This window comes from Sycon ciliatum, chromosome 1 (assembly GCF_964019385.1).
Source record: "Sycon ciliatum chromosome 1, ocSycCili1.1, whole genome shotgun sequence".
Taxonomy (NCBI): Eukaryota; Metazoa; Porifera; class Calcarea; order Leucosolenida; family Sycettidae; genus Sycon; species Sycon ciliatum.
This window is the reverse complement of record NC_088643.1, coordinates 81,258,926-81,282,101: the sequence shown is the minus strand read 5'-3', so window position 1 is coordinate 81,282,101 and position 23,176 is coordinate 81,258,926. Positions and strand designations below refer to the sequence as shown.

General features: G+C 46.5%; 3 protein-coding genes across 4 annotated transcripts; 1 reads left to right on the top strand and 2 right to left on the bottom strand.

Annotated features, from left to right (window-relative positions):
• Window positions 1–564: 564 nt before the first annotated feature.
• On the bottom strand, window positions 565–10,058 carry LOC135805817 (axin interactor, dorsalization-associated protein-like). The gene is made up of 10 exons (XM_065319928.1): window positions 9,540–10,058; window positions 6,980–7,043; window positions 6,020–6,079; window positions 5,635–5,686; window positions 5,273–5,339; window positions 4,251–4,342; window positions 3,023–3,151; window positions 2,622–2,744; window positions 2,073–2,190; window positions 565–1,171 (listed from the first exon to the last, which is right to left on the bottom strand). The coding sequence occupies exons 1-10, from the start codon at window positions 9,665–9,667 to the stop codon at window positions 1,075–1,077; spliced, it is 930 nt and encodes a 309-aa protein (XP_065176000.1). The 5' UTR covers window positions 9,668–10,058; the 3' UTR covers window positions 565–1,074.
• Window positions 10,059–11,067: 1,009 nt separating this feature from the next.
• On the top strand, window positions 11,068–20,256 carry LOC135805816 (uncharacterized). 2 transcript variants are annotated; one of them, XM_065319925.1, is made up of 8 exons: window positions 11,068–11,731; window positions 12,470–12,519; window positions 13,052–13,172; window positions 13,975–14,020; window positions 16,337–16,545; window positions 17,691–17,949; window positions 18,247–18,321; window positions 19,393–20,256. In XM_065319925.1, the coding sequence occupies exons 1-8, from the start codon at window positions 11,439–11,441 to the stop codon at window positions 19,648–19,650; spliced, it is 1,311 nt and encodes a 436-aa protein (XP_065175997.1). In that variant the 5' UTR covers window positions 11,068–11,438; the 3' UTR covers window positions 19,651–20,256. The 2 variants fall into 2 exon arrangements, with proteins under 2 accessions (XP_065175997.1, XP_065175998.1); XM_065319926.1 differs by having other exon boundaries at window positions 11,070–11,731; window positions 12,475–12,519.
• A 450-nt stretch (window positions 20,257–20,706) lies between these two features.
• LOC135805815 (uncharacterized) lies at window positions 20,707–22,548 on the bottom strand. The gene has a single exon (XM_065319924.1). The coding sequence runs from the start codon at window positions 22,274–22,276 to the stop codon at window positions 20,855–20,857; it is 1,422 nt and encodes a 473-aa protein (XP_065175996.1). The 5' UTR covers window positions 22,277–22,548; the 3' UTR covers window positions 20,707–20,854.
• Between the last annotated feature and the right edge of the window lie 628 nt (window positions 22,549–23,176).

Sequence of the window (23,176 nt, the reverse complement as noted above, 5' to 3'; positions counted from 1 at the left end):
GTTACTTGAGTGATATTGTTCAAATGGGGTTAAAAGCTGGCAAACGGTGTAAAGTGATCACCTGAGAGTTGTAGACAAAGTGTGACAAAGCAGTAGGGCCAGTGCAGTGGACAAAGCAGTAGGGCCAGTGCAGTGGACCAAGCAGTAGGGTCAGTGCAGTGGACCAAGCAGTAGGGCCAGTGCAGTGGACCACCTCAGTAGGGCCAGTGCAGTGGGCCACCTCAGTAGGGCCAGTGCAGTGGACCAAGCAGTAGGGTCAGTGCAGTGGACAAAGCAGTAGGGCCAGTGCAGTGGACAAAGCAGTAGGGTCAGTGCAGTGGACCACCTCAGTAGGGTCAGTGCAGTGGACAAAGCAGCAGGGTCAGTGCAGTGGACCACCTCAGTAGGGCCAGTGCAGTGGACAAAGCAGTAGGGTCAGTGCAGTGGACCACCTCAGTAGGGTCAGTGCAGTGGACCACCTCAGTAGGGTCAGTGCAGTGGACCACCTCAGTAGCTACTGCATGTATCTGTACTTGCACCATGCAGGATACAGGCAGCCAGATGTGTACAGGTCGATCGGTCGTGTGATGTGAACACATTTTAATAACGATTCTGTTGGGCACAGACCCCATCGACTGCAGCTAGACACTATTGTCACGGCACTCGTGCTTACATCCGATTCCGTTTCTAGCACCAGTGTGAAGCATTGAACGAGCTAGGCCTATAGGATAGAAAACCATTGAGCAGATAGAAAAAAGAGGGGTACCTGAGAAGCAGCATGGAACCGGCCACAAAACTAAACACTCAAGTACATGTACACCTAATAAAATAAAACATAGCAAGTGGATACTACAGGAAAAAATGTCCTATCACAACAGAGCCCTCTTTTAAAAAAGTCTTTAAATCAAGAGTATAATTGCACACCAACTCAAGAATGTGCATGGGGAGGACAAGGGGAGGGGGGGGGGGGGGGGGGGGGCTGTAGAGAGTTCAAATCAACAAATCTCCTATAAGAACTCAAGTCGTGTGCACAGCACAATTGAGGTCAACAACATCACGGAGAGAAACATACATGAATGCATCGGAAGAAGAAAGTTAGAACTTGGTAAGCTGGAGGTCAAGATGAAGATAGAGCGGCTTGACGGTAAGCAAACTCAGTTTCCGTCGCTTGAAATTGGTTGGCTTCTTGTACCTATAGTTGGGATGTGAACAGAACAGGAAATGATAAGATACAGCGGTTGTATCGGTACATTCACATTAGTTTCTGTGTGCCTTTTGGAGATATGCCCATGACAATTTGGACAGCATTGCCCATCGCAATTGTGCATACCGTAGTCCTACTTCTGCCAGCAGAAATGTGTGCTACATGCATATCTAGGTCTAGCACTGATGTACAGTAAAACCTGTCATTGAAGGCGACCACTTGAATAGGGCGACCACCTGTCCTAGAAGACCACTGACACCAGGATCAGGATCAGGGGATACCATTTCCAGTCAGATAACCCTGGATAAGGAGACCACCTGGTAACAGAGAGCACGTCTAGAAGGTCCCTTGAGCGGCGGTCGTCTTAGACAGGTTTCACTATTCGTATGTATGAGTCACATGCATGAGTTTGAAGAGATCATCTCTATAGCATATAGCTAACCCCCTGTACTCCTGACTCTATTGCCATAATATAATTATATCATAGTATTGGCTGTCTACGTCAGTTCTACTGAACACATGGTCAACCAGCTGGAAGTATAGAAAGTGTTGCTGCCCCATTTCATGATCCTTGTGAAAGGCCCTGTTAACACAACTACACGTATCAGCAAAATGATGACCTGCCGAAAACTTGAAAGCTTCCCAACGCTTCATGCTTTTGTACATGTGAGTATGCACATTGGAGAAAAGAAGGTTTCAGTCGGGGTTCAAAAATGCTGTCAGTCAGGTTAGTGGAAAAAAGGAGACTTTGTCAAATAAATACTTCAGAAGTAAAAAATTATTGGCCTGGAAATAAACAATTATGTACTTCGGAAGCACGCAGATGGAACACAGCACATTTTAAAGTTTGTGGGGGCGGTGCAGAGCGCTTCTGACAATCTGTACTTACAGCTCCAGTGCCTTTTCACCCGGCTTGAACTCGTCATGTTCCAAGAAAGCAAAGCACCTGGTGCTGTGCTTGCCCTTCTTCTGCTTGTAGTGGTTCAGCTCGAAGAAGATGGCACAGTCTGCAAAGGCAGCACGCCGCAGCGGCACAAACAAATTTTTTATAATTGATACTCTTCCGACAATTACTGTTGACATCGTAACGTCATATTCCAGATCTCTGGCCTTTCCCCATCAAAATGTATGTGATTCAGAGTTACGGACATTTCAAAGTTATGGGCAGTGCCTGGCGGTGGACTGCCCAGATAAGAGAGATATGAGTTTACAGTAAGGGCAGATAGCTGTACTATACAACACCAGCAATAATTGGCTACTGATGAATGAAACACTGATGATGTTGTAATGCTTTTTTGTGTAGTCTCCTTAACTCTGGCTCAAGCACATTGATTTAAGCCTGGACTTTGCAGGCCATGCTGCATGCTCTTCTGTAAAGCCACATCATGGCACCAATCAAAGTTACGTTCCGATTATAGTATACGGTATTACTACGCACCTTGAGGAAACTCTTCCAGTGGGATATCGATGTAGATGTCCATTTCAAAGCGAAGGTAGAGATCACTGCGGCCTATTGCTACAGAGGTACGCTGCGGTGTTGCCCTGTCAGTACCTGTAACATCTGTAGAAACACATTCAGGATAGACAGGATTCCTTCAACGACTACAGGGAACAGTACGAAGTGTCAAACTTCTAATTCAATCTGGCATGGATACTGTCACACAGAAAGTTATACGAGGAGCTAGAAATCCAGTCTCCTATCAGACAGCACTATTACCAGTAATGATCATCGTCGCCACAAACTACAAGCAACCCCACAACCCATTCTGGACAGTGGAACCCAATCACACTTGGTAGCCTACGGGTGCAGGCCGCGGTGCATGCCACGTTCACACATACCTCTAACCAGCACTGAAAAGAACGGGTCAATGTGTTGGGGTGCATCTTTCAGGCCGATCCGATCCAATCTGATTGTTAGGAGAGTCTTGCCAGATGCAAATGTTGGCTTTTGAACAAGTTTGTACGTGTCTGCAGAGTCGTAATAGGACCAATCGTACACAAAGCAGACGGCAGAAAAATCATGACCGGCAGCCACGTGAGCAAGGGGGGAAAGAGAGAGAGAGAGAGAGAGAGAGAGAGAGAGAGAGAGAGAGAGAGAGAGAGAGAGAGAGAGAACGAGAGAGAGGGAGAGGGAGAGAGAGAGAGAGAGAGAGAGAGAGAGAGAGAGAGAGAGAGAGAGAGAGAGAGAGAGAGAGAGAGAGAGAGAGGGAGAGGGAGAGAGAGAGAGAGAGAGAGAGAGAGAGAGAGAGAGAGAGAGAGAGAGAGAGAGAGAGAGAGAGAGAGAAAGAGAGAGAGATAGATAGAGAGAGAGAGAGGAGAGAGAGATAGAGAGAGAGAGAGAGAGAGAGAGAGAGAGAGAGAGAGAGAGAACGTGAGTGAGTGTGTGAGAAGGACACTGAGCTAATAATCACAGTTAGTCAATACTAGCCCACGGCAGTTGCTGGGCCCAATATACTTGTGCGTATACATGTATTGTTGGAAACGACTGGATCTGCTTTAGGGATGGTGGTTCAGAGAGGCTATGGCGGGGCGGTGGTTCCCCAATGATCAATGGCTGCAAACGGAAAGGAGTTCAGGGAAGAATGCGCAGAATGAGGTGGTAGGAGTTCCGAAGCCGAGTGGTTGCCATGTTTTCGCTGAGTGCAATCTTGTCCATTGTGGGGAGGTGGTAAGGGATGCTGGTGAAGAGGTACTAGAAACGCTTTTCAAAACAGACTGGTGGGGCCGAAGGTTCGACCCCAACACCACCTTGCACAGGTGCACTAGAGTGTATGTGTACCTGTGTAGACTGTAGTGTGGCCTGCTATGAGCAAAGTGTTAGCAATATGTGCTAGGTGTGCACATGTACGTGCATGTATCCCACGGGCACAGATCCCACAGGCACAGATCCCACGGGCACAGATCCCACGGGCACAGATCCAACGGGCACAGATCCCACGGGCACAGATCCCACGGGCACAGATCCAACGGGCACAGATCCCACGGGCACAGATCCCACGGGCACAGATCTCACGGGCACAGATCTCACGGGCACAGATCCCACGGGCACAGTGACCTAGTTACGCACCGCTTTGTCCTGCCTCGTATCCTTCGTCATCATCGTCATCTTCACCATGTGGTGCGGAGGAATGTCCTAGCCTGCTGGATTCCGCTCCATTGCTAGCGAACAAAACAAGATAGCAGACACGCTCGGTCGGTTGTGAACAAAGCAGGGAAAGCAAAAACAACCTTGCAGTTTCGTGATTACATGTATCCTCCTTTTGGTAAGCATGTACCGCCAAGGCGGGACTGAGTTCACAGGTATTGGCCTTGGTAAGCAGGGTTCTAGCCAGGTCAAAATAGTAGGGGGTGGGGGGCAGGGATACAGTTACCCCGTATCTCATTTTCCAAAATTGTCTTCCCATGCAAAACCCAACGTACTGAAGCGAACCCTCCACTTAATCCCAGACAAGTGTGCCTTTATGACCCCTCTGCTAGTGACAATCGACTGTATTTTCGTTGAATTTCCTGAAAACGAGTAGAGGCACCGCATTTTCAAGGGGGGGGGGGGGGAGGGAGGCTGCACTCCCCCCCCCCCCCCCCCTCTGCCCTCCTTTGGGTAGAACTCTGGTAAGCATGTGCCATCAAGATGGGACCAGATTTACACACATTTTTTGCTGCCCACCACTGAAAGATGACGATTTCCAAAGCCTCTTGTACAGCAAAAAAAGTCGACGTGGAGATAGAAATTGTATAATCGAAATAGGAAAGGTGGTTGTGGTACTCGTGGCACGCACACACACGCGCACACACACACACACACACACACACACATACACACACACACACACACACACACACTACATGGCAACAGCAAGCGAGTGCTGTCTACCGGCACGACTGCAGTAGGCTGGAAACCTGTGGTAATCGGTGACCACTGTACATGCATGTGCTGAGGTGCAGTGTAGTAGTAGTACCACTGAACTGCGGCGGTGTGGTGTTCTTTGGTCAGGGTGTGAGTTGCGGGATACCCCCTGTGCACAATCAAATGCAAGAACGCCGAAAACACGTGTCCTCACTACACTTGCATACATAAATGATTCCACGAACCTTGGCAAGCGCTGAGCGATTCTTGATGCTTCTGGCAGATCACAGCCCTCTGTCCAGCTGCAGAATGCTGCACGGTGCAGACAAGCAGACATGTTATCAGTGCAGGGCTTGGACCTGTTAGTTTTTCAGTTGCATCAGATAAAGGTATATGCCTCACCAATGGGCACATCCGAGATGGCAGGGTGTTCATAACACATACTGATAGCATATCAGTTCCATCGCCTTGTGTCCGTGTGGCACTAGTTCAAACATAGCTTCCTTTACTGTAGTTGGTAAGTGCCAAGTGTGCAGTTAGTGAGTGACAAAGGAGAAAGGCATATGCATCAGAAAGGAAGGTAATGTTGAGAAAACTAAAAGCTTACCCTCAACCAATTTGGTCAGCTCTGTCATGCCAAATCCCACATCATTCAGGTCCTTGGAGATACAGAAATGCAACAGAGGACAGAGAACATGACAAGAAAATTCTCTGGCACAGTCACCTGTAGCTTTCATGCATAGTACCCAATGCCGGTAGGAAGTGATAGCAGTCAAGTCTGATCATGCAACTCGTAGAGGGGGGGGGGGGGGGCAAAAGCAACACCATGAGGCTACACTGTCAGGCCAACGATCTTTTTCTCACGACCGATGATGCGACTTTCTTTTCAGGCACCAGCTACCAGCACAACTACAAATAACAACTGTTACAATTCGAAGTTGAATTTCCTCTAGCATCCACAAGCAAACCAAGGCAGCAGCCACAAATCTTACCGGTGCTCCAAGGTATGCATACCGTGATGCAATAATTCGGCAGACATTTTTCAGAACAACCTGAATTGATCGGCACGGACAGGCAGATAAAAGTGACAGATGGCAGCGGGTAAAACAGATTCTGAGACCAGGCGGGAGCAAGTCAATCATCAGCGTGACACAATCAGATCCTCACTCTAGTTTCACTCAATATCAGTGTGGAGAGTGGCAAGCATAACACAGATACCGGACTACTGGTGTAGTATGATTATGATACACACAGGGACTGAGCAGGTTTGGATAAGTGTTTTCACTTCAATAAGACTATGAAAAACCCTACACACACCACCCTCAATTCAAGTGGCTGCAGTGGAGCTTGCGCACATTAATTTAAGAAAAAGTTTCAATTAGACTACCATTACATGGCGGGGGGGGGGGGGGGGGAGGGGCCTTCAATCTCTCACCTATAGAACGGTTCAACCCCACGATCCGATAGAAGCGGAGCCGCCCCGGTATTATGGAGGATTAGCAAGACGAAATTCGCGTTCGCGTTCGCAAACATTTTTCAGTTCCCGAACTGGATTGCGAACTTTCGCATTTTTCGTTCCGAAAAGTAGTCGGTACACGAATCGCGGATTCGTGTCAGGACAGTCATAAATTTACTACGCTGTACTGTCTGTACACAATGGACGACGTGTCAGCGTCATGCATGTGCGAGTTCTGTTTGCTAATCCTTCTCATAACGCGAATTCCGTCACTGAGTTCGACTTTCCTTGGAGAGCGAACGCGAATTTCGTCTTGCTAATCCTCCTAATTATGCTCAGGAATGTGCCTTTCACACAGTTCAAAGAACACAGCCACAAGCTATTGAAAGGAAACCCAATGATTCGGCAATGAACCTTGATGAAGCAAATTCGCCTTTTCCAAACACTGCATTAACGGTACCCCCCCCCCCCAAACAATGTTCCAAACTTGAATTACCGTATCGCTGTGTGCAAACTGGTGTTGCGATGAGAGAACTTCAGCCTCAATGTTCCTTTTCAGCCTGAGATATTCAACACCAGTGCAAACAGGAGAAGAGCATGCACAACAGATACACTAGTCTTATTATAGTAAGTAGAGTGAAACTTCAGTATAATGTACATGAACCTCCAAGGCCTGTAAATATCTGTACTTTATACAAGCTCAGTTATAGCCAAGGTTTTAAATGACTGGTACGTGTACTCGTATATAATTCACAATGAAGGGTCCTCACAATAGCACTTTGCAACCCATAGTATGTTACATCCGCCAAGGTACTTTAGTACTGAAGTTTGAGTGTGAACAAAATTGATTTTATAACAGTAAGACCAGCATGCATGTACATGCTCAATGTCGGCTTGACTGGACACAGGGAGCAGGGGTGGAGCTAATCGGAAGGCTTGGCACTGCAGCCCTCTTCAGCTTTCTACTTGTGCATTCACTGTGTAACTGTGTGTGCGTGATATCCATGAGGTCGGAGAAACCCACTTTTGTGCCATCACTCTGCATACAACTGCATACATATGGTATAATTATGATCGCCGACGGCACACCAACTTTGTGGCCTCATAATCTGGTATGGGACGAGGCATTCCCATGTTATTTTTCTATGTATGCTCTGCGATGATGCCTCTATCCAGTTGCATATTTCGTTGGTCATAAAGGACTCATACTTCCGACTACAATTAATTTTTGGGACTGAAGTCGCTACTAATAGTAGCAAAAGTCCATAACCCCAAGAGCTTTGCACATGCGGTCCAGCGCGGTGCACTGCCCACATTACATAGCCACGGACGGGGGAAGTAGCTGGTGCATTGCATCATAATGGACCTGCTACGGTTTCAAGCCTCGGAGTACGTTTTCTCTGAGGTTTCGGATAATTTTGTACATGATGCGCTGTCACGGCACAGGCATTTTTTGTACCTCCTGATTTCCCATATTATCGTGATATCGTTGCTTCTAAACTGTAGGTAAATGCAAATCCAGTCATCCAGTCAGCTTGATCGACATCCCATTACAGTACTGTCGGGCTCCTAAGTACGGAGTGCCCAAGAAGGGCCAGGCTAGAATTTTACCAATTTTTAAGAACGGTCTAGGCTGGAATTGTTGCAGATAAGAACTGACACTGTAATGATTATCTACACTATAATGTACACTCAGAAGTAAAAAAATCTGCAGGTTTGGATGATAATATTTCCGTAGTTTCATAAGTCAAAGCATGTAAACTGCAATGTGTGCAGTGTGTGTCACCATGCAATATTCATGTACTGGTACATGTACATGCATACGATCCATATGTAAACTATTACTGTAATCTCGCGCATATAAGACCATGGTCTTATAATCGAAATGTCGCTGTTTTCGGTCCTTTCACAACTACATTTTCGTTAGATTATAAGACCATGGTCTTATATGCGAGAGACATCGCATTGACTGTACATGTGCAAGTACACATATTATTGGTTAATGCCAGTACAATGGAACCATGATGAACCTCGTGTGGTTTTGTGATTTTCATTCACTTACAAGTGCATGTTCTTATAAGCGAGAGTGCTCCTGAAACGGATGTGTTCGCGAAAAATAAGAATGGGCTAGGCTAGAACCCTGAGTCTGACCCCCCCCCCCCCTTCCTCGGCGCCCGACAGCACTGTACATCATGAAGGCAGTGTGTCGTGCAGAGCACCCATGACTTCGAGATCAGAGCGTCGTGCAGAGCACCCATGACTTCGAGATCAGAGCGTCGTGCAGAGCACCCATGACTTCGAGATCAGAGCGTCGTGCAGAGCACCCATGACTTTGAGATCAGAGCGTCGTGCAGAGCACCCATGACTTCGAGATCAGAGCGTCGTGCAGAGCACCCATGACTTCGAGATCAGAGCGTTGTGCAGAGCGCCCATGACTTCGAGATCAGAGCGTCGTGCAGAGCACCCATGACTTTGAGATCAGAGTGTCGTGCAGAGCACCCATGACTTCGAGATCAGAGCGTCGTGCAGAGCATCCATGACTTCGAGATCAGAGCGTCGTGCAGAGCACCCATGACTTCGAGATCAGAGCGTCGTGCAGAGCACCCATGACTTCGAGATCAGAGCGTCGTGCAGAGCACCCATGACTTCGAGATCAGAGCGTCGTGCAGAGCACCCATGACTTCGAGATCAGAGCGTCGTGCAGAGCACCCATGACTTCGAGATCAGAGCGTTGTGCAGAGCACCCTTAACTTCGAGATCAGAGCGTCGTGCAGAGCACCCATGACTTCGAGATCAGAGCGTCGTGCAGAGCACCCATGACTTCGAGATCAGAGCATCGTGCAGAGCACCCATAACTTGGAGATCAGAGTCGCACACTAAGTAAGTTGTGGGTTCTGGACTGTTGGCAGTATTGGTAGTACTAGTAGTGCATACTGCATACTGTGATGTACGTATCCTGTGTACAGTGCAGTAGATCGTAGGTATCCTTAGTATTCATTACTGTGCATGCTGCATAGTAAATAATTAGTAATTATGTAGGAGGTATGAATCCTTACAGTGCATAGATCTCGCCAGCCTCAACAGCTTGTCCCCAGTTGTCAAAGTCACAGCCTTCCTTGAATTTCTTCTTCCACGCCACCAGCAGATCATGTCGTCCTTCCGCCGTTGATGAGCGCCCAGCCATGCTTGTTCGACGTCAGACCAAAGGCACCACTGGGGCGTTACGCAATGTTTTGGCACGCTATAGGCTAGCGCTAGTACTCGTAGGCAGGTGGCTACAGTACACATTTACTTATCAGCACCGAACCAGTAGCATGTTGGAATTATCTACATGTAGTGCTGGACGTGGTGCTCGGTTGATAATCCAGTCTGCCGTCTACAACAATTTCCTGCGATTGTTCTAGTGAAATGACACGCTAGAATTTATAATAATAGTAAGTGCTTGTTCCTCCGAATGCCTGCATGCGATATGCAGACGCTGTGCAGCGGGCTGGTGGGAAAATAGTGGAATACTGATTTATACTAGTATTTTTATTCTTACTGAAGGCTAGACAAAGATAGCTCTACTGACACTGCACTGTAGAAGTACAAAATAAATATTATTATTTTCGTTTACGAAATCTTTCGTCTTTATTTCAGGATTTAACTACTAGTACTAGTACCAAGAGTACATAAAGTTTATGTACTCTTGGCAGTCTTGCTAGTACTAGTACTAGTACTAGTAGTACTAGTAGTACCCGAAACCGTTACGGCTAACGCCTATCTGGGGGATCTGGATGTCCGTGTACTGTCTGTACATCACCATACTGCATAGTCATTGTACATCACCACCGCGTACCGGTATACATGTACCAGACAGTATCGGTCGCTGCTTTGTGAAGAAAGTAACAATACTACTACTTAGTACTCGTAGTCACGTTATTTCCCAGTTTATTTCTCTTCAGTTTATTTCTCCTTAGATTTACATGGTACTCAATGCCCTGATGATGCCCAATGGCAATGGGCGAAATACTGTATTGGCAAAGTTCTATTTGGTGCAGCTGAGAGCCTGTTGCCGGAATGGCAGTACATGTATTTTCATTTACAGAAATTACATGGTACTACTACTAGTACATGATCGTTACAACCTAAGTCCTTATAAGGTCTCCTCAGCAGAGGCATACTGCCCGACACACACGTACTAGTAGTAGATCTACTACTACTAGCCCCACCTTCCAACCCGGCAAATATTTAGATTTTGATAAAAACGATTCAAAGCCTCTCAATTATTTTTGTAACAAGTACATGACATAATACTAGTAGTAGCACTCAGCTGCATACAAAGGATGACGACAGCGCCTACTCTAGAGGAGAAGCGACCAGAAACCGTTCCATCAAGAGAGTGAAGTGAAGAAGTCGCTGTGTGTGTGTATTTGAAAAGCGAAGATTTGAGGCCAAACACACTGTCGACATATACATGTCACATAGACTCATTCGTAGCCCGCCGGAGCCTGTAGTTCCGGCGAGTGTAACAAACACGGCTATACGTACCGTCATGTTTTAATATGATTGATTTGCAATGAATGACTGGCCGACTACATCATTACATACCGATCCACGGGACGATCACCAAACTTCCCCCAAAGCTAAAGAAGTCCTTGTAGATGTACAAATAATTATTAGTCCTTGAAGTAATTACTTACTAGTACTAGTTGCACGCATGAAGATTGTGGTGCGTTGTCGCTTCATCGATCGCTAGCGCCACTACTAGGCACTAGTGAGTAGTTTAGTGATAACAAGACGGTACAAAATACTGGTGCATGTCTCTCTAGCTCTGCATCTGCATACTGTCGTGGATCGGTATTTGCGTACCGGTGTCCGCCGCGCCAGAGTCCACGCCAGTATAAAAGCGTTGGCCAGGAGCTATTCACCGGCGGGCATTCACCGGGACGAGGACCAGAAACGTTTTTCTTCAGATGCTTCGACAGGCATCGGTTGTCCACTATCTGACTAGGAAAGGTTATTTGCACTTGGCAGAACGCTGTGGCGTCAGATTTCCGGCTTGCACACTGCCACGCTTTACATGTGTAGGTATCACGACGCGGTCAACAATGAGTGGATCTTGCACAAACTCCTCGGACATGAAGAGCGAAGTTGAGGCAAACCTAGACCTGTCCAAGCTCCGTTACAGCATGGTCTGGGAGGATGCTGTGATGCTGAGCGAAGCACTGGACATCAAAGACACGGATACAATCCTCTCCATAACCAGGTATACTCTACAAGTAATTATTGTACGACGTGTACATGATTGTGCATCACCTGCGGGTTAGGAGAAGATCAAGACCATGACAGGATGATGCTTATGTACATATATGGGCCTTAAGACGGACGTCAAACCCTGAGTGTGGGGGGGGGGGGGGGCACAGGAAGTCTAGCCAGGGTGTCCCTGCTATGCTGCATACCAAGCCACAATTACAGTCATAGTCGTACATACATGTAAGAAATAATGCCTGGGCCGCGCTAGCCCGATTTTTGGCCAATAATGAATCGTACAAAATAGGGAGTGGTTTATACGTCTCCATGGTACAAAAGAATCCTCAAGATCGGCATGAAAACCGCCTGCTGTGGACGGTGTTGTTGTTGCACATGTTTCCGACAAATTTGTGTGTGTAGAGGTAGTCCGAATCTGTCCGACACAGTCGGCCGATTTCAAGTTGGTGTCGGCATTGGAGCATCGGCCGAAAAGTCGGCCTAGTGCGAGCCAGGCATAAGAAGGTGTAGCTGCCTGTTTGTGACATGACTTTTAAATGAAACTACACCAACAAGAACAACACAATAGTTTACTAGCGTGGATGGGAGGACGAGTGCTACTGGTGTTGCAAGAACTGATTCCGTTGCAACTTGCAAGCTAGTGGCTCTGCTGCCGCTTAGTAGTGCAGGAGAAATTATAAATAATTCTTTTAGCTGGGCGTGTGTACCTTGGTTCTGTGTGTACTGTGTATGTCAGTTCAGGTGATAACGTCCTCCACATGCTCTTGGGAAAGCCGAAGAAGATCTGTACGTATGATGTGGCATGCTAAGCCCAGTACAGTACATGCTAAGCCCAGTACACATGTAACAAATAGACTGTTGGAAGGCATGCCGCCATGCTGTGGCTTGAATTGGACACGTTGCAGTAGGAGTTCGGTGGCGTCGTGGGCTTCCATGAATTGGCCGGTATGCGTGTGTACTGGCTTGCTAATCGTCACTTCATCAAGTACCCCAAGTCTGCTTGCACAACGTTTTATGTGCTCTTCTTGTCCCGGACACTCAAGTAAAAAGGCCAACACAAAAGCACCAAGAAGTCCCGAGTTGCAGAACCTTCAGGCCCAATCAAGTTATCGGTGGATGAGATCTAACAACTCATTCAATGTGGTGGTCTTTCTCTCTCAAGAGTAAAAGAAAAGCGAGATCCGTGGACTGGCTTTTTACAGGCATATGGCAGGGGGGGGGGGGGGGGGGGAGCAGGTCTGGCGCTAGTAATACAAGCAAATTACCGAAAAACACCGGCCAAAGTGCTAATGACCATTGTGTTTCTTCCCATGCCCAGTTGCTGTGGATTTTAGTCCAACACAAAATGCCGTATTGCACTTGAAGATTGCAGCCATCAAAGAACTGACGCGTGAAGAAGCTATCAAGCTGATGGGCTATTTGGGAACACCGGACGAGCGGTAAGATTGCGTAATATCACCATTTTCAAAGTTTGTGAGTAAATGTATAGCTGGTCACGTTTGAGTGCAGATTTCTAGTCAGATCTTGTGGTCGTTGTCCTCCAGACTGCCTAGAAATGCAGTTATAACTGCATAAAGTATGCATTCAATGAGATCACATAGCATTACACATTCCATACTGCTGCTTATTTCATTTCGAAAAGGTTCATGAGTGTGTCAAGATCATCATGTGAAGTTTGTTCCGCTATTCAGGGCCCAGGAAAACTCAATACGTTTTGCTCACTTGAATTTCCAATGTAAGCATTTCAATCTATTACGCACACATTTAACTGTTGAACGCACGCAGTGCAATGTCTTGTCATTGATTTGGAAGTGCAAGCGAGTCAAAACAACGAAAGTAGTAAATTCCTTGGGGCTCCGACAAACAGACTATGAGTCAAGCTGTATCATCACCAGTAGCATGGTATTAAAGCGGAACTTTAGACACTGTTTTTGGTAATTCCTATGTTGGAGGCAATACTGATTCCGGTGGGGCACGTCGCCTGCCAAGATTGTTCATCACCGCCATAGACCCTGACGGAGAAAGGTCGGGGGGGGGGGGGGGAGGCAAGGGTGCTGAAACCACCAGTGGTACGGCGAAACACCCGATGGCACCGATACAGGTGCCCGGGTCTGTTTTGGGTGTTTAAAAGGATTCGGCAGGACACTTTCTTTGGCCTTTAATAAATGACATGTCGGCCATTTTGTTGCTGGTGCCAACCTTGAACTAGGTGCTTCCATGCATGCAAATATGTCACTGCAGGTTAGCTCTGCTGAAAAAGCTCAAGACACTTCCCGACCATGCCAAGGTAATTCTTTCACCATTGGATTGCTTGCCTCTTCGTTGTGTTGTGTATTTCACCCCTAGCGTAGCAGTATCACGAGGTTACCATGCGCACAGTGTCACATAGTGCTATGGGATGTATCGTTCAGTTTGTTTGATTGGGTCTTGATTAGGGCTCAAACGATTAGTCCGATTAACCGGTTGCAGACCGGTTACGAAGAATTAACGGTTAACCGATAAAGATAACGGTTACGCAGTAACTTTTCAGTCAATTTTTCAAGTATCAGGTCGTTGCAAAGTGTGCACTTTCGCGGGCAGTCGCACGCGTACGCAATTTCTGGGCTGTCAACTCGGTCATATCTGGTCTCTTGGTGTGAGAGTATGTATGAATGAGCAAGCAAGAGAATGTACAAGTGTGCGTTGCACTGAATAGGGTACATTTTTTGAATGAGTATAGTCAAATATACGGTTAAAAAAGAGCCCGTAGGATTGCCGTGGCTTATAGGTTATAACCGGTTAACCGACCGTTAGCTTAGCAGTTAACCGTCAGGGGTAAAACCGTGACCGTTTGAGCCCTAGTCTTGATGTCATCGAACTGAATACAGAGTAGCAATAAAATAGTTGCGCAAGGATGTTACTAAATATTCGACGAGGAGACAACAGTTTTTTTTTTATTAATATGGCAATAGGGAGGACGAGCTGAAGTGACATTTGGATTACTTTATTAAACATTGTAAGTGATCGCCGCTTTTTTTCTTCTTACATGTATTTTCCTTACCTTTTAGATTGTTTTTGCATCGTCTCCATCGCTTACATTGTTTTTTAAATAAAGTAATCCAAATGTCACTTCAGCTCGTCCTCCTTGTTGCCATATTTTAAAGGATGTTACAGACAGATTTAACATGCACAAGGGAAGTTCAGAAAGAGAATATGTGTTCACCTTGGACATTTTCAAGCAGGTGCACATTGTTAATATAATTATAGACCGCTTTGCTTGTACGAATACTGTTCTTGTTTCGTTTCGCCACGATTTGTTTCTCTCTGTATGTTTTCGTCATGAGGCGTTGGCATAATCAGGTTGGCACATGCGAACCTGGGCAACCTCCATCCAATGGGAGCCCCAGCAATGTGTACGTGCATATAATAATAATAATAGACCACATATAATGGATTCATTATTTTTGCCAACTTCTGATGCTCCCCGTTTGCCGCAATACCTGTTGTTATGATACCTATGAGCTTTAAAAAGCCTGTGATGTTATACCCCCTACTCCCTCTCTCCACCTTACTTTTTCCCTTATATTATCTTGTGCTGTTTACCTTTGGCTATGATAATTCCGGTGAGTTAATGTAATACCTCCAATTCAATGATTTATTTATTATCAGTTTGGAGTGAAATAAAGAATCATAATAATGCATGGGGGTGGCAATTTAAATACCGTAATGTCGCGTGTAAAAGCATGACCCATATACTTGTAGAATATAACTCGAATAGAGTTGATTTTCAAAGCGAACCATGACATAGAAGCACGCTTTGAATAGAAGCCTTGCACAGTACTGTGACATGCGTAACAGCACGCACTGTACGGTGTACAGGTAGATTGTAGTTCCGTGACGGTGCAGGAATGCATCACTGCATGCAACTGGTACAAAGCGTGCACTATGTAGAAGCATGGCTTGAGCCCTGACTTATAGAGCCGTAAGCACCTGTTTTTATACGCGTCATTAGGGGCCGTCCGTAAATATCGATATTTTTTTCAAGACGACATTTGTTCATTTCTCCCCAGACCCTCCCCCCTCAAAACGAACATACACATGTTTATGCAGAGAATCGATATTTTTTAATGAAGTGCAATTTCCTCATGAAACGTGACCAGCTGCAACTCTGATTTCACCATAGATCTACACCTAGGTTAACGTTGCCACGGTCGCACAACCTTGCCATGGCTATGTTCACGAGGTTGACTTTCACTTTGTGTAGGTCATAAACTAAATGTTTGAACAGTGCCCGTCCATAGATAGAGTTCGATATTTTTTCTCTCAGACGAGACGAACAGGGTCCAACCCCCCCCCCCCCCCCAAACGAACGAATATTTTCTCTAAAAAAATATCGATATTTGTGGACGATCCCTTACGGTATAGCTATGAAAAGAATAAACTGGATGCTCATCACACTTCATCAGGGTCCAAGAATGTTTTCTTGTGATCGTCACAGAGTCTTACGGTGTACCGTGGAACATTTACTCCAAGGTAGTATCAAGGTGTTGAAGGGTATGTAATGATGTGCATATCAATGATTTCTAGGCTTGTGCCTTCACCTTGTCCTGTGCACTGCTGACAGGGTATACTAGTGACCCAACTTGCTGATGGCATTGCTAAGGGTCTTGCGCTGAATGGCTTGCTTGAAGGATCCATTGCAAAGTTACGTCAGGCTTGTCAAGATGGAAAAGGAACGCAGAACATGAAGGATTTTCTCAACGCCAGCACACCACAAGCTCGACTTGAGATTCTCCATTCCTGGCCACTGGAACGGATATTCAACGGGCATCGGTAAGATATTGGGTGTATAGCATAGTTCACGTAAGCTTGTTTGAACCCAATCAAACTTGAATGGTCACTTGGCTACAAACGTTAGCAAAAGTTAATGCTGAATGGTAGATCCAAGTCAAATATGGCACCCACATGCTGGTGTTGCTTCATATCTGTGCACAACTATTTTTTGCATACAAGGAATATGAGGGTCCCCAGGCTGGGTCCCTGGGAGGTTCTGGACAGCACAGGTAAGGGATGATCTGAAACAAGTTCTTTCGGATACAAAGTCTTCTAGCATGCTTTGGATCCGTTAGGTGATTCACGATCCACTCCGGGTTTGAATCACAGCCGCCAACAGACTACAGCTCTTGTTACTATACCAGTGTAGAAACCAGACAGTGTAACTACTAGGAGTGCTGCGGCGATACACACAGTGTGTTTATGTGGGTTTTGTTGCGTGGCTAGCTCACACGCCAGTCTTGCGGGCGTTCCTCAAAAAGCTCACGTTTCCACCAGCAACCGGAAGTGGCTTTGTACCGCAGGGTGCCGGGAAATATCGACAGGAGTCATAGATAAGAGGAAACAATATCTACCCAGTGTTTCTCATTGTTGAAAAATCTCACGCGGTTACAGTCTCTTACGGGTGACAATGACCAAGCATGTCGTTCATGAACTTGGTGAGCTATAAAATTCGAAAATTGGAGACATTCCACAGGGTTTGAACAAGCGTAAATTTCTTCAAAGAGTCTATAGTGGGGCACTTTCTGCTCTCAGCAATTAGCTTTTCAATTTAAATCTTTGAATGTGAACTTTGGCCAATGGCTGCTGGTCTGCGAAAACCATTTTAGCCTCCATTTGACAACCACAGTGGATTGAGTCGAATTATGGACCCTGATTGCATGGAAGGTAATTTACAGGTTTTCCTCTTGTGCGGCTTTAAAGTCGTTTTCTCGTCTACCACCACACCACAACTGCACTCTCCCGCCTACCTCGACACGTTGCCACAGCATACCATCAGCAAAGTGACACTTCCATTGGTAAAGTTTTTAAGTTGGGCAAGTTTATGTGGTGGGCCCGTCTCAAACAATAAGTTGCATGCAAAGTGATTCACTGTCCTCACTTGAACAGCTACCCAAGCCGAGATATGTTTGGTGTTGTCTCAGGGAGACATGCAATGCCTTGGCTGATCACGGGCGTGACAGCGCCCAGTTCAAGTATGTACATCTCAGTGCTAATCAGTACGGCGTAGCACTGGCTACACGCCTCTCCAAGTGGTTCCTCCAGGAGGCAAGCATGTGCCGTGACAACCACTACCTCTCCGCGTTCCTGCTTGGACTGGAGGGCATTTGTGAGATACCTATGGAAGAGATTGACCAGCACCTCCCATTCTACCTACACCGAGGCAATTTCGAAGCATTGAAGGTGAGCTCGAAAATTTGGACTTCAAAGTGTGTGTAAGAAAAATCATAGCTTTCACTGCTGCTCTTTTCTCTCAGAAACCCAACACTTGGAGGCCAGGTTAGAACTAAAGAAAACATCCATCAGCCATGCCACCAGGGCCTTGCTATTTGTGGGTAGTGGTCTAAACAACTGCTGGCTGTGTTGTTCAATGTACAACCATCGTGTTGGAAACATTCAAGCAATACTTGCACTCATGATCTCTAACATGTGAGACGTTGCCGTTAATTGCATACTTGCGCAATTTGTTTCCATCCACAGGACCTAGTTGATCGTGTAGAAGTGTACTCCGGCTCTATTGAAGACAAGCTTGGCGGCGAGTTTGTTTTCGACAAGGTAAGACCTGTTCCTTTCTGTTGTTGTTGTTGTTGTTGTTGTTGTTGTTGTTGTTGTTGTTGTTGTTGTTGTTGTTGTTGTTGTTGTTGTTGTTGTTGTTGTTGTTGTTGTTGTTGTTGTTGTTGTTGTTGTTGTTGTTGTTGTTGTTGTTGTTGTTGTTGTCGTCGTCGTTGTGGTTGTTCTTGTTCTTGTTCTTCAACTGGGCTAGTCACTTAGCTGACAGTAATTTTCGGTGCTCAATATTTTCGGTATAAGGGCAACATGCCAGATTAGGTGAACAGAAATTTTCGGTACAGAGAAGCAGTTCCCTATTGGATTATGTGTGTTAGTGTTTGTTCGGTGTATTGAAATTTTAGGTATGAAACAGGCACACCGAAAGTACCGAAAATAAAAGTACACCGAAAATTTGTGAAATTACAGTATTTTTTTGGACTTGGCATGTACTGGGCTGGTTTCTTGTGAGTTTAAGCAGTGTACAGTATATTAGTCCGGACTGAACGCTAGTACATGTGTGGGATATTGGTGATGGTATGCAGTTGTCAGGCACGTGCTGCAAAGTTGCGTTCAAAAGCGATACTTAATTAAAGCTCATACGCCGAACCCCGATGTTTTGGCCGTATACTGTTAGCCATACAATGTATGAGTACAAGTAGTAACATGTCCGAAACAGCATCGGGACTCTGCATGGTGCACATATCATATACATGTAGCAGGTATCTATTCAAGCTGCATGGCATAGTGTTATGCACAGCCGATGCACAATAGCATGCAGATGCGTCATCACAAAGTACAAATTTAGGTTCTCATGTTCACATCATGCTATTACATGTATGCACACAACTACATGCAGGTGTTTGGCCTGTCCCCGACATGTGTGCGCACTCGGAGTCCCCAGCCACCGTGTGGGTGATTTTTCTCCGTCTTTCGAATACTCGAATGAGATTCAAGGAAGTCAAGTAGAAATGGAGTCTCATACAAGTGCCAGCCATCCTAACTGCAGTTCTTTCTCTGTGTGTGTGTGCACGCATACGCGTGCGTGTGCGTGTATGCATGTTTGTTTCCCCATGTCAGGCTAACCTGTCGGATATCTTTGAGTACATGAGTATAGAGGCAGCGCATGTCCTGATGAACCGCTTGACTAAAAGTTGCTCCGTTGGAGGCCGTATTGCGATGTGGAATCTCCTTTGCGCACGGCATCCTCCTTCCAAGCCCGATTGTGGTGGTCGCTATCTACAGCTGCTGGGCGGGCTGTCAGCAAAGCTTAGTGCCCAAGACAGGGTGCCTTTCTATCAAGACTTCTTTGTCTGCGAGTGCCAGGAGTCCAGCTGAGCTGATAGCATACCGTGCAGCGCCGGGCAGCGGTGAATGGGTTTGTAGTAGGTTTGAAAGTGTCTTTGACGTAGCTGTGGAAGTTGGTCTATAATTGCTCAGGTCATGGGCAGCATGCTGCCCCTCTTTGCCGTGAAACTGCCCTCGATGTGGCATCTGTTCCCATCTATCATAACTCAAGAAGCAAGTCCGTGCTAGTTCTGAATGCAATTAGAAATTGACTTCATGTACTACAGTGATATACATTTCCATTTCTCCCAAGGTGTATTTTAGACCGTAGTACTCGAAGTACTTACGGACGAGGATATGGCTGTGCATCTGAATTAGTAGTACAAAACTGAATGCTCTGTACTTGCCCTCATTCTTGCAACGCATATTGTCATAAAGTAGGCTTAGCGCTTCCCAGGATCGAATGTTTAGTTATATTTTATTGTTTGTGCATGCTTTGTCCTCAGTAAGAGCATTGGAGCATGGACAAACACTTTTAAATTATAAGCATGGTGCCTTTTTGGAGAATTAAGTTGAAGACTCCACTGCAACTGTATTTATGGTTGAATAATATGACAGTATACAAGCTGGCAAATGAATACACCCCCGCCCGCACAAGCTCTCCAAGCTGCAAAGTTACACTCCGGTATAGCGCTCTACTTCTCATCACCACCATTATCAGTTTGCGCATGGCAGCATGTCGATGCGTGGCTAGTGGTATCTGACATAGTGGGCGTCACGGTACAACGGGTAGCACTTGATGCATAGATGATGACACAGCTACAACTTAGCTCGATTGTGATGTAGATTCTGCGTTTTGTCTCTGCTGGACTCATCAGGCAAATCTTTTTTTGTTGTTGGACGTCTTTGGGCAAGGTTTGACATCCTGCCTATCCTGCCTTCCCAGTGCACCCTTTCTCCCGCAGATTTTCCTAGCTGGAGCCCTGAGCTGTGTGCAAACGAGTGCAGGGGAGTTTTGTTCAGTGCATTATGTTGGGTGTGTGAACAATGAAATGTTTGCTGCCCAGTCAACGTGAGCGGCATACCCCTCGCAAAGTACTCCATAGACGAATTTTATATCCATCTGGCTCTTTCTATAATTATTACATATCTGCCAAAAACTTACAAAATATAATAATTATTATGAGAATGGTTGCTCCATGTATTTAGTCTTAAAAAGCAAGAAAGAATCATTTAACTCAGATCGCCTTCGCCGTCACACATGCCTTATTGTATGGCCAACCCACTTTATCCGAGTCCCAGCCGTCAACATGCCGTCCCAGAACTCGGTCTCGTTGCGCGATCGCAGCACAAACGCGCTGAACGTTGAATGTGGTGAGGGGGCAAATTGTTGTGCAGCCATAAGAATTGCCTGCTCGTACACACCAGTGATGTCCTGGCAGGAAGCGGCTGGCAGAGACTTGGCCAACAGGATGTCTTCGACATCCGAAGCAAACACAACATTGTAGCCGGCCGCGGAAAATGGCTGAAACCAGGCTCGGCTTTGCTCGTCTGTAGCAATGTATAGGTTTTTGGTTGCCTTTAGAAATCCTCTCTCCTGCATTGTTTCCAACCAGAGTGAAGCATCTGCTTTTCGTAGCTGATGATCACCGCGCCGAACATGCACCGCATTGAATGGGCTAAGTCGCTTGGCAACCTCTCTTGCTTTCATCCGGATCGACTCCTCCAGTCGAATTGCGTCTAACAGCGCATTCTGTGCTGCCATAGCGGAATCCTTGTCTATGAACCTTAGGTCAATTCCAAACATCGTGCCTTCGGAGAAATAGATGACATCAGCACTAGAGGAAGCCAGGCCCATGACACTACGTACTAACGGCTCATCCCAAAGATGTCGTTGTTGCTCAACTATCTCACTTTCGCATTTAGAGAACCAGCCCCCGACTGGCTGGAATTGCTGTCTGTACATCAGATCATGTACGTTTTGGGAATCGATTGATTTTGACCCCGGGCGTGGCATTTGATCAACCCAATATCCATGTCCTCCGCTGTGGCAGACCTCCTGCCACTGCAGTGCATTCATGTGCTTTCTCAGTGCTGCCTGTGTATCACACCATTCAACAATACTCACACCAGTTGTTCGGGATATGTGCTGAAGATCCAGCAGGCTGCTGATAGGGGTGAGGTCTTTGGCCTGGATGGCATTGTAGGCCTGGTAACCTGAAAGACTGGTCAATGATCCATCCTGTCCTGGTCGTGGTCGCTTCAACGACAGGCCGAGCTCATGTGGCGACATCGGGTGCACAATCAGGGTACGATCCAGCAGCAATGCCATCGCCAAGGCCAACTCCATGGCCTGCCTCTGGTTGTTCCAACCATTCCCGGGCGGTTGGTAGGTTAGAAAGCGCGTCGTGCGGGAATGAGAAGGCGGAAATGAGGAAAAGTTCGCGCAGCCCACCACGTGCACAGCATTATTGCCTTGCTTTGCACTGCCATTGTTCGCATTCGGATGCGCGCGGCCACTTGAGGAAAGACGAGAGAGTTGTGTGACTGCAAGTCGACTTGAAGGCCATTCCGGTGGCGACTTGCAGGATCGCTGTAGGCCTACATACTCGCACCAAGCAAGCACAGTCGCAACCAGCAAGGCAGCTACATGATATAGATTCACCATCAACACCATCAACGACGCTCTGCCTCGAACAAGGCAAGACGAACCATTCCATTCATTCTTTTGCCATAGTATTTCCGGTGGTACTCGGAGGAGAGACTCACCCAGCAATGTCTCACCCAAGATTCAGCTATCTGTTTAATACCAGCATTGGTTCACCACTTCTGAAAACTTCCCATGATTCCTCCACCGTCCTTCCAATATCGTGTCAGCAAGAAATTAGCTACATGTATGTGCGTTGCTTGGAATGACCATCAAACCATCGATGGAAATGTCATTAGTAGAATGCGAAGGGCAAGTCTTGTACACAATCATGTATGCGGACGGTCTACTCCTGTCCTAAATGTCGTAACGGTAATGACTGTCATGTCGGGCCAGGGTCCTGTGAATGATGGAGGTCTACTAAAACACTGCAGATCTACGTCGTTACACGTCAGTAGACTAGTGCGAGCCTGCTGCGCGCGACCTGCGGTCCGTGCGGATACCAGTAGTAGACACCCTGACCAGTAGGCAGTACACAATTATATTATATTATTACGGTAAGTATGCAGACAGTGCACAGAGACAGACTCTTTTCACATCTCCAATGAACAGTCTCGTCTCTTCCTCGCTTGTCTTGCACGCCGGTATATCTACGCGTAACCCTGCGCCTTCCTTGACGAGGTCGAGGTTGGGTTTTCTCGCGAAGCTTGCCCATTTTAATCGGGATTAGTGTCCATGATTGAGTCACCAAGAGAAAGGATTTGATTTCGCATCCAGAGCTAACAGATGTTCAGTAACATTCGGCGGCGGAGTCAGTGGTGAAAATGTATCGTCTTCAAAAAGGTTGCACTTGCCGAATGTGTTCAGCGCCGAAAAAATCAAGCGGTGAAACCGCACAGTCATGCGCGACTCCATGGTTCAAAGCAAAGG